General features: G+C 43.5%; 1 protein-coding gene and 1 long non-coding RNA gene across 3 annotated transcripts in view; one reads left to right on the forward strand and one right to left on the reverse strand.

Annotated features, from left to right (window-relative positions):
* ENTHD1 (ENTH domain containing 1) overlaps window positions 1-13723 on the forward strand; it is a 94135-nt gene that overhangs the window by 9636 nt on the left and 70776 nt on the right. For both annotated transcript variants that reach the window (XM_029955828.1, XM_029955829.1), the window contains exon 3: window positions 13169-13375. In XM_029955828.1, the coding sequence (XP_029811688.1) occupies window positions 13169-13375 (207 nt within the window). The remainder of the gene's footprint in view (window positions 1-13168; window positions 13376-13723) is intronic.
* LOC115305580 lies at window positions 8630-9916 on the reverse strand. The gene is made up of 3 exons (XR_003914858.1): window positions 9835-9916; window positions 9046-9175; window positions 8630-8658 (listed from the first exon to the last, which is right to left on the reverse strand). It is a non-coding gene; the product is annotated as an uncharacterized LOC115305580 (long non-coding RNA).

Consider the following 13723-nt stretch of genomic DNA (forward strand, 5'->3'; position numbering starts at 1 on the left):
ACTTGAGATAGGAAATGTGATCACTGGAAACCTATTCAATAAGACTGATTTTATTGGATCAGAAAAGAAAAGCAGAGAGTGAAGTTTATACTGAGAAATTAATGGAAGAGAAATTATAGTAATCCAAGTCATCTGAAGCTGGATCCCACCTGAGATACAGATTATCAAGAAGAGACAAAGAAAAAAATGATAAAACTAGAAGAAATTATAGAAAAAGACTTTGGGAGGGGGAGATCCATGATTGGTTTTTATACTCGCTGTTCCCTTGGGCTGAGCGTTCATCCCCAAATACCTGCAGCGTTTCCTCACATACGTCAGATCTCAGCAGAGAAAGCCATCTTATCCGCGAGGCCTCTTATCTACTCATGAAAACTCAGCTGTGCCCCACACGTGCACTGATACGCCCTAGCCACCTTCTGTTTCAGTTTTCTTCATAGCAGTTCTTATCCGACGTAGGGCACGCTTTCTTTTATTATTTATTGTCTGTCTCTTCCTATGTATTGTCTATATTCCTGAGGGCGGGACTATTTTATGTCTGCTTTGTCCGTGCTCTGTCTCCAACATCACGACAGCACCTGTCACATAGCACATGCTTAGTACTTAGTATTACAGTAGTCAGCCCTGCGTTTTTTAACGTTTGTTTATTTTTGACAGAGAAAGCGCACATGGGAGGGGCAGAGAGAGAAGGGCAGGCCATCTGAAGCAGGCTCTGCACTGACAACAGAGAGCCCCGTGCGGGGCTCGACCTCACGAACTGCCAAATCGTGCCCCGAGCTGAAGTCAAGAGTCGGGTACTTACCCAACTGAGCCACCCGGGTGCCCCTCCGGCAGTCCTCCCCTTATCTGCGGTTTCAGTTTTCACAGTTTCAGTTACCCGTGGTCAACCGTCGTCCGGAAGCAGGTGATCCTCCTTCTGATATCTTGTTCAGAAGATAGGTGGTGGCCTCGTGCGATGTCACGGTGCCCCCAGCACGCCCCCTATCTCATCACGTAGGCGGGTTATCTCACATCATCACATGAAGAAAAGTGAGTGGAGGACAATAAGATATTGCGAGAGAGAGACACATTCATATAATAACTTTCATTACAGTATATTCTTATAATCGGTCTATTTTATTATTAGTTATTACTCTTAATCTCTTACTGTGCCTAATCTATAAATTAGGCTTCATCATAGGTATGTGTGCATAGAAGAAAACACAGGTAGGGTTTGATACTATCTGCAGTTTGAGACATCCACTGGGTGACTTGGAAAGTATCCCCCTTGGCTACAGGGGAGAAACAATTCAGAAAACCTGAGGAACAGGAGAAACTTGTTTTCAAATAGTTAACATTTCAAGTGAGATTCCCAATGTTTCTCTTCAACCTCCAGACAGTTTTTCAGATGAAATAAAATTAAAGCAATGAGTCTAATTGTTAATCTGAAAAAATATGTAATAAATACATGATTTTCACTATGTTTCCAGGCTTTGGGATATTCTGTATTATATTTATTGTAGTTCTTTTTTTTTTAGGTTGACGATTGGACACATTGGTTAAAATTTAGAGGTACTTTGCCTGAAACAGTGTCTTTAGAATCTATAGATCCTAACCTAGAAAAACACTGGATGTATTAATGTAAAATGTAACCAACATACTATTTAAAAATAAGATTTTTTATGTATTCCATAACGTTTTGGACCCCCTATATTAGCAAACAAGTTTATAACATTTAACTACGTGACAAAGACTCTTTTAAATCACTTTATATATATTAACTCATTTAATCTTCATCATAACCCTTTGAGACAGTGCAGTATTGGCCCCATTTTGCTGATGAGGAAAGAAGATACAAAGAGGTTGAGTAGCTAGTTCATAGAGCTAGTTAGTGGCAGAGCCAAGATTATAAACTACATGTTTTGGCTCCAGAATCCATGTTCTTAGCTGCTACACTATATTGTTGAATGACTGACTGAATGAACGAATGATGTTATCCCCTTCCCGGTCTGCTGTTCACTCTCCTACTCCACCCTGTCAATGTGTGTCGTGTCTCCGGACTTGACCGAGCCTTTAACTAGTTACGTTTGGCAGGATGGAACACACAGGAAGGGCCTGAGAACTGAACTAGTTTTGCTCATTAACCCGGGACGGGATTTTTCATCTGTTTCAGAGTTATTCTAGGTCAAAGATAGTACGAGAACTGTATACCTTACAGTCTTGTGGCAATCATGGCTGAAAAAAATCCTTCACTCAAATCTAATTTTCTGGTCTTGGGCAAATCGCTAGACACAGTTGGCATGGCACAGTTCGATTTAGGGCTCATTACAAGTCGGGCTCAGACTCATCAGGAAGGGTGCCATGCAGGAGAGTCAAGATCTCCAGCTGATCGCCCTGAATCTCCCTGACATTCTCAGGTAGGGTGCAGCATTCTCTCTGTTGTGTGCACAACCTCTCTATACCTCCGCCATGCCTCTGTCAGAGCACGTTTGCATACATGCCTGCATCTGTTGTAAAACTGTGAATTTCTAAAGGGCAAGAGCATTGTCCCTAGCCCTTAGTACATTGCCTGGGAGTGGAGTCACTCAGTAGATAATAGATGAATGATTAATACCCTAATGCTTTTATACTTTTGGCGGGTTTCTAGCAATTGACTTTCTTTAGGAATATAAAAACTATACATGTCAAAGTCGACTCCTTTAACAACAAAATGTCCATTTCTTTGCTATAAATTACTTTTTAAAATAGGTTTTTAATGCTAACAGTGCTTTATTGAGATATAATTTAGATACTATAAAATGCACAGATCTCAAGTGTACAGTTTGGTGAGTGTTGGTAAGTGTAATCATCTCCCATATCAAGATAAAGAGCATTTCCATCATCCCAGAAAGTTCCTACATTCCTCTTTCCCATTTCCAGTCCATTCTCCCTCCCTCCTTCCCAGAGGCAACTGCTATTCTAATTTCTTCTGCATCAATTAGTGGTGTTTGTCCTTGAAATATGTCTGTCCTTGAAATCCGTTCAGAGGGAAACGTATAATGTGTATTCTTTTGCTTCTGGCTCCTTTATCTCCACGAATGGTTTTGAGACCCATGCATGATGTTGTATGTGTCGGTAGTAACATTCCTGTTGATTGCTCAGTCCTATTGCATGCTATGAATATATCACAGTTTGTTTACCTGTCTTCTGTTGATGAGCATTTTGTGTGTGTATGGTTCTTGGCTATTATGAGTAAAGCTGTTACGAACATTCTTACGTCAGTCTTTCTGTGGCCATACATATTGACCTCTCTCGGGCATACACGTAAGAGTGGCATTTCTGGGTCATAGGGCAGATGTATATTTAAAGTCTTTATTTTGTTTAGTGTTTATTTATTTTTGAGAGAGAGAGAGAGAGAGAGAGAGAGAGAGAGAGAGAAAGCGAGAGCGAGCATGCACAAGCAGAGGAGGGGTAGAGACAGAGAGGGAGACACAGAATCCAAAGCAGGCTCCAGGCTCCAAGCTGTCAGCACAGAGCCCAACGTGGGACTCGAACTCACGGACCATGAGATAATGACCTGAACTGAAGTCGGAAAGTTAACCAACTGAGCCACATAAGCGCCCCTAGCTAAAATGTTCTCGAGTTGTTTTTACCATTTCATAATCTCACCAGCAGTGTTGAGAGTTTGTTGCTCCACATCCTTGTCAATATTTAAGTACTGTTACTCTTTATCAATTTAGCAAATCTGATGGCTAATATAGCCTTGTTTCAATTTCCATTTTCCTGAAAAGTTGTTGAGCACCTTTCTATATGATTTGTGGCCACATGAACATCTTTTGCCTATTCAAGTGTAATGCCTATTTTCAGTTTTTAATTTTTTGGGCTTATTTTTTATTAATTTGTAGGGATTCTTTATACATTCCGGATATGAGACCTTTGTCATATCTATGTATTACAAATTGTTCTTCAAGTTTGTGGCTTTTCTTTTCACTTTTTTCATGTCTTCTGATGAAGTCCAATTTGCTTTTTCTCTTTATGGCTGGTGCCTTCTGTGCCTTGTCTGAGAAAATTGCCCACTCCAAGGTCATGAAAGAATTTTCCTATGTTTTTGTCCAGACATTTTATAGTGTTAGCTAGGTTGGTGATTGATCTAGAATTAACCTTTGTGTATATTGTGAAGTAGAGGTAAAGTTTATTCTTTCCCATAAGGTATCTGTGTATTTGAGTGTTATTAGAGTTTAATAAAAGAGCATTTACTTTTTTTTTTAATGTTTATTTTTGAAGGAGAGAGAGAGAGAGAGAGAGACAAAATGTGAGCAGGGGAGGGGCAGAGAGAGAGGGAGACACAGAACCTGAAGCAGGTTCCAGGCTCCGAGCTGTCAGCACAGAGTCAGGAGCCATGAGATCATGACCTGAGCCCAAGTCAGATGCTTAACAGACTGAGCCACCCAGGCGCCCCTGGAGTATTTCCGTGTATGATGTATCATGTGATCTTACAACATCTTATGAGCAATGAAGCATGTGTATTATCTCTCTGACGCAGATGAGGAGCTAACGGTCAGATTGTTATTTGGGTAAGGTTGCACAGCTAATTAATGACTGAACATGATTAAAGCTCATATTTTGTAACACTCTTTGGTCCATTCCTATTATTATGCTAGACCGCCTCTCCTAATTGAGTTTTAAAAAATATCTTAACAAAGTTTCACTGATCTACTAGAGTGAACTTAATTAAAATGGTCTGAAAAACACCCAGTTGAATGTTTCATACCGTCAGATTATTTATTTACAGAAATTATGGTATTCCTTTTATAAAACCGACACAGAGTCTCAGAAATGCGTGCATTAAAGTTTATGGACTACTTTATACTCAATTAGGTAAGTCCTGAAATTGCAGTTAATTTCATTTAAATGGGTCATTTTATATACACACACACTCATATTTAAATTCAAGGTAGATTTCTTTTAAAAGGTATATTTTCTAAAGACAAATTTTCAGTGTTGTTAAGAAGTTATGTTAAGCAGTTTTGCTAGAAGTAGCGTGCGTTGGTGACATCACTGCCGTTTTCTGCTGTCGTCATCAGTCATCCAACTTGGGAAATCAGACCCGTCACCTTTATATCCGGGGCTAATTTTGCTCAGGCCGCCTCTCTGCCTCAAGGAACGGTCCTTCCCAACCACCTACCCATTTGCTCACAAAAGTTTGAACGTCTTGGAGTAGGAAGAGGAACTAATAATAAGCCTTTTATGCCAGAGTCAGTTTACAAACTAAAATGTAAACAGCAAACTCTCTGGAAGATGTAATACATTTATTTATATTTATCCTAGTTTGTAAGTTATTAAAATCAACTGTTTTTGAGGAGGCTGTTTTTTTGAACTCAGGTTCTCACAGAAGGGGAGAAACACATATTTGGGCCAGGAAAGGGTTTGGAGAAACAAGAACATGGGCAGGTTGGAGAAAGAAGGGATGACTGGAATGGCCCTTTCAAGGTGACTGTAGTCAATTAAATAGAGCCAAGCTCTCTGGGAAAGTGCGTTCAAGATAAAAGAAAATACTTAAAAATGTGGAAGAACTGCTTTAGATGTTGGTTAGTTGCGTCAAGGCTCCAGAAGCTGAATAAAATCTGAAGGTATTCCTTTTACAGGAGGGAAGGACCGTGGGGGCCTGAGGGGGGCAATTCCCAGGCAGCCGGTGTGGCGGCTAAGCGCGAGGTGACAGGGGTGCGTGATGTAACTTCCAAGTGCATCAGACTGGACCTTCTCTCTACAGCGGTCAGACAGCAGTAGTCAAATTCTCTAGCCATGGAGCCCACCTGATAGATGGGGGTGGGTTGATTAACTAACACAGTGGCCTGGTGCTCGTTTCCAGAGAGGTGGGTTGATTAACACAGGACCACTGACCAATGTGATTTCCCGTAACATACATTTTTGTAGCTCTGATGAAGTAATGAATTTCCTTTAACAAACATAAAGGCTTTAGGTCATCATAAGCCTGTTCTGTTATTGTTAAAAGTTACAGCTGAAAGTTACATTACTGTGATGGGGCACCTGGGTGGCTCGGTTGGTTAGGAGTCTGACTTCAGCTCAGGGCATGATCTCCCGGTTCGTGGGTTTGAGCCCCATGTTGGGCTCTGTGCTGACAGCTCAGAGCCTGGCGCTGCTTCAGATTCTGTGTGTGTCTCTCTCTCTTTCTGCCTCCCCCTGGCTCACATTCTATAACTCAAAAATAAACATTAAAAAAAAATTTTTAAGTTATATTACTGTGAGTTTAAACAAACTGTTTTATACCTAAAACAGTTGGATATTTTGGATCACCTTTTGCTCCTTTTCAACAAATGTAGGCATTAGTAATTATGATAACAAGATGCAAACCAGGGATCTATTTAAACTTAAATCTACCTGGCCAGCCAGTCTTCCCACGTCCTCCTCACTTACCGTCTGCACCCGGACAGCGGATGAACAAGGGAGAGGAAGTGGGTTAGCTCATCAGTGCTGGGTCAACACAACCGTTCCCTTCCCCATCTTCTCATCAGCTGAAAAAGCTTACCTTGTACGCTAAATTCAGGCAAAGAAATAAAAGTCTCTATTTTGTTATTTTTATAGAGCCAGTCTCTACCTTCTAGCTTATTATCAACTCTACGACGTTAGGAAAGTTCTTTACTTCCCCCAAACTCACTTGTCTCATCTGTAAAATGGACTTTGTGAGGATGTGCAGTAATGTCTTAAAGTCAGGCCTGTTGTAAATCATCAGTCAATATTAGCTAATACTATTAGTTCTTTTTACTTTAATGACTTTTATGTCCTGCAATGTATATTCATGTCCAGATAACGCTCAGCGCAGCCATTCATCAGGAAGGGCTTTGCTGGTGCCCGTTTCTGCAGTCTCCCCAATCCGTGGCGCCCGGTCCGCACATCTGTTGAGGCAGACCGCTGAGTGAGCCAGGGGTGCGCCAGTCTGGGCTGTGGGTTTTGGAGCGCTGGGATGACCTCATGGGCATCTCTGCTTCTTCACTTGCTTTGGTGCAGGTGCCGAGTCAATGCTGACTGAACGGCTGGCCAGCGGGCTCTTGTAGGTCTGAAGAAGGGATTGGTAGCTTTTGAGAGTTTCTCATTATCCTACACGTTCTTCTGGTTTTCTCCAGTGTTTCTACATGTAGGTCTGTCTTAATTTTTATTCCGCTTGGTCTTTGGAGATCATTTTTGATGTGAAGGTTCGTGTCTTTTCTGTAAAATTCCCAGCTCTTTTTGCTCTGAATATTGCTTTTTTTGTGATGACCTTAATTTTCTTTTTTTTTGAAACTTCTTCTAAGTAAATACCAGGACTTTGCAATCTGTCCTTTATGGTTTTTAATTAATCTTTTTAATCTTGTTGCCTCTTGCACTGCATTTTGGAAGAATTCCTTAATACTGTTCTTCAATTCCAATTCTCTCTTCAGCTGTTAGGTTCTGGAGTTTACCTCGGATGTTGAGGGCTTTTTTCTTTTTAATCCCACTGACTATAGTTTTCAATTTTAGGATTGTTTATTATTGGCTCTTTTCATATCCATCTGTTTTTATTTCATTTCTGCCTGTTTTTGTTGTGTTTCATAATTGCCCAGTCCTTCTTGTGGACATGATTCCTGTATTAATCTCTCTTAATTATATTTATTTAAACATCTTTGTTTAGGATTTTAAAATCTTCTAACAATATAGAATATTGATTTATAGAAGATCCTATAGAATCCTGTAGAACATTGATTTCATTTGGAGTGAATGCATATTTTAAAGTTTATTTATTTAAGTTGAGAGAGAGAGAGAGAGACAGAGGCGAGGGGAAGAGAGAGGGGGAGAGAGAACCCCAAGCAGGCTCCATGCTTCACCCAACATGGGGCTGAATTTCACTTCTGTGAGATCATGACCTGAACCAAATCAAATGTCAGACACTTAACCAACTGAGCCATCCAAGGGCCCTGTGAATTTATGTTTTGATTGCTGCTTTTATTTTTCTTTCTTTTTTTTTTTTAATCTATTTTGGAGTTTTAGTTCTCTGTCTTATTTTGACCAAGAGGCTCTTCCCTCACCATTCACATCTACCCCTTTATGTCGTTTTTTTTTTCCGGTTCTTTCCACCCACCTCCCTGAGAGCCTCCAGGGCAGCCCTTCTAAAGGTAGCTCAGGGCTCATGCCCTGTGACAGGACTAGGATGTCTTAGATGCAGTTACTGAGGTGGCAGGTGACTCGGTTTAGTTCCAAACCTGAAGGCTGCACACATGTCTTCTAGCTTCTAGACCAGCTACAAGTGAGTAGCAGCCCAGGAAGCCATTAGCAGCTGGGTTTTTCCCCCTTCTATTTCTCTTCTTCCCAACCTTCTCTCACAAACACGGATACCTCCTGACATCAAAGAATGAGTCCAGCTCTGGCCCCCTAACACCCGAGGAGCTGAACTCCTGGCTGTGAGATCAAGAGTCCTGTGGCCGCAGCCATGCTTGCTGCCTGTTCGTGCCTCTTACATTTCTGTTTTGTGGAGGTTTCTATCTTGTTTTTGAGCCTGGCGACGTCTATTATTGGCATGTGTTTGGAGCAAAGCAGAGGGGTACTTTGAAGCATGAATTTACTGTGCCAACTTGACCGGTTTGTTTGTTTGTTTTAACTTGAAAATAACTTGATCAGATACACCGTTGGAGGGCACTTCTCCCCAGCCCTCGCCGCTCGTCCCTGGAGACACTGTGGAGCAGAGATGGTGAGGGAGACACCAGATTAGTCAAAAATTCAGAACACAGCAGGCAGGAAATGAGCGGAGCCTGAACTGAGGGACGGAGCGAGGTGGGGGCAGATTGAGCTGGTACCATCAGTGGACATGGGTCACTGCATCTGGGGAGGTGAATGTTCATATTTCAGACTTAGAATGGAGATAAACCTCACTGAGAAAGGAACGGAGGGGGAAGAGTACATTTTGATTAGTTAGTGGGTCAGGTTTAGAGGGAGGGACGGTAAGATGTTTTATGGCCACTGCACCAAGCCTAATACGTGTTTTTCTAGAAGTCTAGTGCATCTCACTGCCCAGCATCTTTGAATTTCCCACATTTCCAAATCCCTTTACGTGACGCTCACCTGTGAATTTGCAGAGACTCCTCCCCTGCATCTGGAAAATGTTTCCTCAGCACGTTCACTCATTTATTTCAGACACTTCTGAAGTAGCTCTTAACGAACAGGTATAGTTCTGGCTTTCATGGATGTTATGCTTTAATGGAGGAAAAAGACATTCGTCAGATAAACAGGCAATGACAAACTGTGGAAGGGCCGTAAGACATAAGTGTAGACGTCGTGAGAGTTGTGTGGAAACCCGGCTCCACCAAGTACGTGTAGGGGGAGCTTGGAGGGGCTTGCTCTCTCTCAGTAGAAGGCCTCCTGAAGTGAAATCAGAGCGGTCCCCTCTGCCTGAATGTCTGCACGGCTGGCTTTTCCTTGCTGTTCGAGACTCAGGTGATACATTGCTTCCCCAGTAAGACTTTCCTTCACTGCACCCCAGCTTGATCTTTAGCACCCCACTATCCTTTATTTCCTTTAGAGCTCTTATTTTTATCTGAGATTATCTTGTGTGGGGATCTTGTCTCTTTTTTCCTCACTTGTGCTTCTAGACAATTCCTGAAGCTGAAATAAATGTTCAAGAAAGGATTAAATACTACATAAGTGAATAAGTGACTATCCTTGGCTGTTGGCCTGCCACATTGTGGCTCTAATGATTTGTATGTCCTTGGCTTTGGCCTTGAGTTGGGGAAGCCTCCACAAGTTGGCTTTCTGTCCGTTCATTTTTATATCCTGTTGACTCTCCCCTCATTGCACTGTGCCTTTCTGATGCGGGGCGGGGGGTGGGGGGTTTTGCCCATGATAGCATCCCACCCTCTGGCCACGGTCAAGGACATGCGACTTTCAGCCTGGGCCAAGCAGAGTTGTTCTCCTGGATTTTTCCAATTTGAACCAAGGAAGAGGGAGGCTTCTCAGGTGGCAGAGTGTGAGGCGTGAATCTGGAGCTGTGGCCACGTCCAGGTTCAGATGGAGGACGCCAGTCTGCAGGAGGAGAAAATGAAGACATTACACAGGGAAGGAGGAAGGGGAGAGGGAAAAGTGTGCTGGTAGCTTTCCAGTCTCTGCCTCTCTTGCACCTGAGGCCCAGGCACGACCCCTGGGTTTTCCCATGGCCAGTTCGACTTGAGTTTTTGTCGCTTATAACCCCAAGATTCCTAATTAAAACAGAACGTAGCTTTATTTTTACTTTACCCGTCACCTCAAAATAAGCTTTACATCTTGACGGATCCTTCGGTCTTGATCTAGTTCATGTTTCTCATTTCAGAGAATCCATGTTTTCTCCCTCCCTGTGTCTGTCCTGTCCCTCCCCCTCCCCCCATCTCCCCCTTTCTTTTTCTTTCTCTCTTTCGGACCCAGAGCAGGTGTTGCCTACGTTTGTTCTCTCCCAGTACAATTCTTTTTCAGTCCCATGTCCTCCCTTTTCTTTCAGAAACCTCTTGCTTAGGAGTGAGTAGAGGCTATCTTGTTATTGCCATTGTTGGTTTAACTCATCCTTGAAGCCGGTTTATTGGGTTCTTGGATTTTTTGGACTTTCAACCTTAATGCTTTAGAACAGCCAGGTTTCTACTCTCCAGCATCTCGAGGGTGGTGGTGGGCAGGTGGCCAGGGCCGCGGGCAGCCTTGAGTGAGAAGTAAAGAACTGTGGCTTTGACCTTCCCAGGGCTGCAGACTGCTCCCTCGGGGGGACCCCCGGTGTTGCAGGGAGGAGTGCTTCCTCATCGTGGCTGGCTTTCTGCTTGATGTGTCTGCTCGGACCTTTGAGCTTTTGCAGCTGCTTTTATGTCCCACCAGCTGATGCAGGCTCCACGTAGAATAATCCACGTCTGTCCTGTAACTTCTCATTCTGACCTTTTCTAGTTAGGGCTGTCGCAAGAACTATTTCAGGCCAAGCAACTTCCTCAGGCAGCTGCGCTAAGTGGGCACTCAGTATGCATCATCCATTTCATGCCATTTGCCTCATGGAAAGGAGAAAAATGAGGCTTCTTGGAATTTGCTCCTTTATCGGTTCATCTACTCAGTAGCTATTTATTGAGTGGCTGTTATGTGCCAATCATTCTTCCAGCCACTGGACATACCGTGTGGATGAGGTTCTCTGTCTTCATGGAGCTTGCATTCTAGGTGCGGAAACAACCAGTAAACAAGTCAGTGTGTGTGCGTGTGTGTTCACGTGGGCGAACCCATGTACACCTGTATCAGGCAGTGATAAAACAGTTAAGGGAGTAGAGGGTGGTGGGAAGGGGACTATTGTAGAGAGGGCGGGCAGCAGGAAGGCTTCTATGAGGAAGTGACATTTGAGTTGAGACTTGAATGAATGGGGGACCTAGCCATGCAGAGTCCCTGGCAGAAGCGACAGCCAGCGCAGGGCTCGAAGGAGATAAAGAGCCCGGTGTGATCGAAGAATGAGGCAGGCAGGTCGCTAGCATAGAAGGAGAGAAGGGAAGCGGAAGAGATGAGTTTGTGAAGTTAGAAAACAAGGGCTTCCCCCTTCCTCCAAACAGAGCCGCGGCAGTTTTCCAGTTTTCCAGGGGAAAGTAGTGGCTGGCACGCTGTCCCCAGAGGCCGACAGTCACAGCAGACTTCCGTCACACGACACTGAGTGGTAACACAGAACTGTTTTGTTTATGGGCTACACAGTCATCATAGGCAGTGGAGGGTATTGAAGATGTTACGGTTCACAGCAGTTATAAAAGAAGTTTGGAGGGAGGAAGTGACTAAGAAGTGAGATTAAGAGTAGATAAAATAATCTTGAGGAAAACGGCAACCTGAGCAAAGGCCTCTGACGCGGTCCGTGGCGCCTCCTGAAGGAAATAACTGGCCCGGCGCAGGTGGCCCCTCTGTCTACCTGCCGTGCAGGTGACCGGTTCTCGTTACTCCCACCGCTAGTAAACTGTAATTGGATCCATCAACACTTCAATTAATCACACTTGGAGCCCAGAGTGAACATAGTAGTGGATCTTTAGGGACTTTTCAGTTTACTTCCGGAAGAAGGCTTGGGAAGACACGAGGTAAAATGAGTTTGTCTCAAGCTGTGGAAAGGTAAGTGGTTTTCCTTTGTCACTTCTCGTGGGAGGGGGTTGAGAATCATAGTAGCAGTACTCTACATGAGAGTGGGTATGCTTTTATACCTGTGAGTTACGTACTTCTCCTGGTTTTCACCTAGAAAACCCAAGCCCAGACAGACCACCTAACTCACTCAGGATCACACAGGTGACTAAGGACAGCGTCTTTGTTAGGATTCTGATCTTAGACTGTTCGTCTGGCACTCTATTAATGGCGTCAAGTTGTTCTGATAAGTTGTTACATCAAAGAAAAGCTAACTGCCTTCCCTACTCTTGTCCCACCCCAGCTGTACCCCTTTAACCTAACAGACATTAACAATGTTGCGGGTACACAGCCGGCTGTCTGCCTGGCCATCCATCAGCCAGCCAGCCGTGCATTTCTCTACTTCTCTCTCCTGTAAACATACGTAAGGACTGGTCTTCCCCTGTGCTTTACAGATTTGAATCATCCCATGCATATGACTTTAAATCTTCAGCTGTATGTCATGGTCACACACCTAGGTCAGTAAGTCGAGGTCTAACTCTTCTCTTACACCCATGTTGTTTGATTGCTGAGTATTGCTTTTAAAAGGAAATAGCATATTTAAAGTGCAAAATGTCGGGGCACGGGGCGCCTGGCGGCGGGGGGGGCGGGGCGCTCAGTCAGTTGGGCTTCCGACTTCGGTTCAGGTGATGATCTCACAGCCCATGAGTTCAAGCGCCACGTGGGCTCTGTGCTGGCAGCTCAGAGCCTGGAGCCTGCTTCAGATTCTGCGTCTCCCTCTCTCTCTGACCCTCCCTCGCTCCCACGTGCGCTGTCACTCTCTCTTTCTCAAAAATAAATAAATACTAAAAAATAAAACACAAAATGTCATGTCAATATGTGACATGATTTCATCATGCGTTTATTTACTTCTTAAAGTAAATAAGAAAAGGGGAACTTCCTGACACTTCCGATGGGACTTCGCTTTCCTGGTGCGTTTGCTACAGATTGTTTACACTTTGCTTCCTTGCTTCCATCGCTTCCCCCTCATTTTCTTTAGAATAAATAGTCATCGTAGCCTTACAGGAATATTTTCTTACCGATGCAAAGCCGATGTATTTTTCAGGTTATTATATCCGGGAAAAGTCGAAGCAAGTCCTGACATTGCTGGTGGATGAACAGTTGCTGCGCAGAGAGAGAGAAGTCGCGTGTCGGACGAGACAGCGAACCTCCTACTCGATGACATTTCCTGAAAGATTACCTGGCACAGCCGCCTCCCCAGCAGCGCGTGCCTCTGCCCACACACCGGAAGCTCCTGCCTCCGAGAAGAAACGTAAGCTTCTTAAGGTTGCAAGGTGACGCCATAAAAGTACGCATAATGAACACTGGCCCCCAATGCAGTAGGTATCATTGAAGAGCAATGGAAAAATAGAAAACATTAGGTTTTCGTTCAGAGGTATTAATACAATATAAGCGCTCTGCTTATTGTTTTAAGCATCATACTGTACAAGACAAAGATGAAAAATAATATCCTGTGGAAAAACTTATGACTGTTTTCTGAATGCAATTATCTGGGATTCAAATGAAAAGGGATTTTTGCGCTTGGAGGGTATTAAAGTAGTGATTACTTACTTGGCATCATGATTCATTTTAAGATTTTTATTTTAAATTTTTTTTAATA

Source organism: Suricata suricatta, chromosome 10, assembly GCF_006229205.1.
Source record: "Suricata suricatta isolate VVHF042 chromosome 10, meerkat_22Aug2017_6uvM2_HiC, whole genome shotgun sequence".
Taxonomy (NCBI): Eukaryota; Metazoa; Chordata; class Mammalia; order Carnivora; family Herpestidae; genus Suricata; species Suricata suricatta.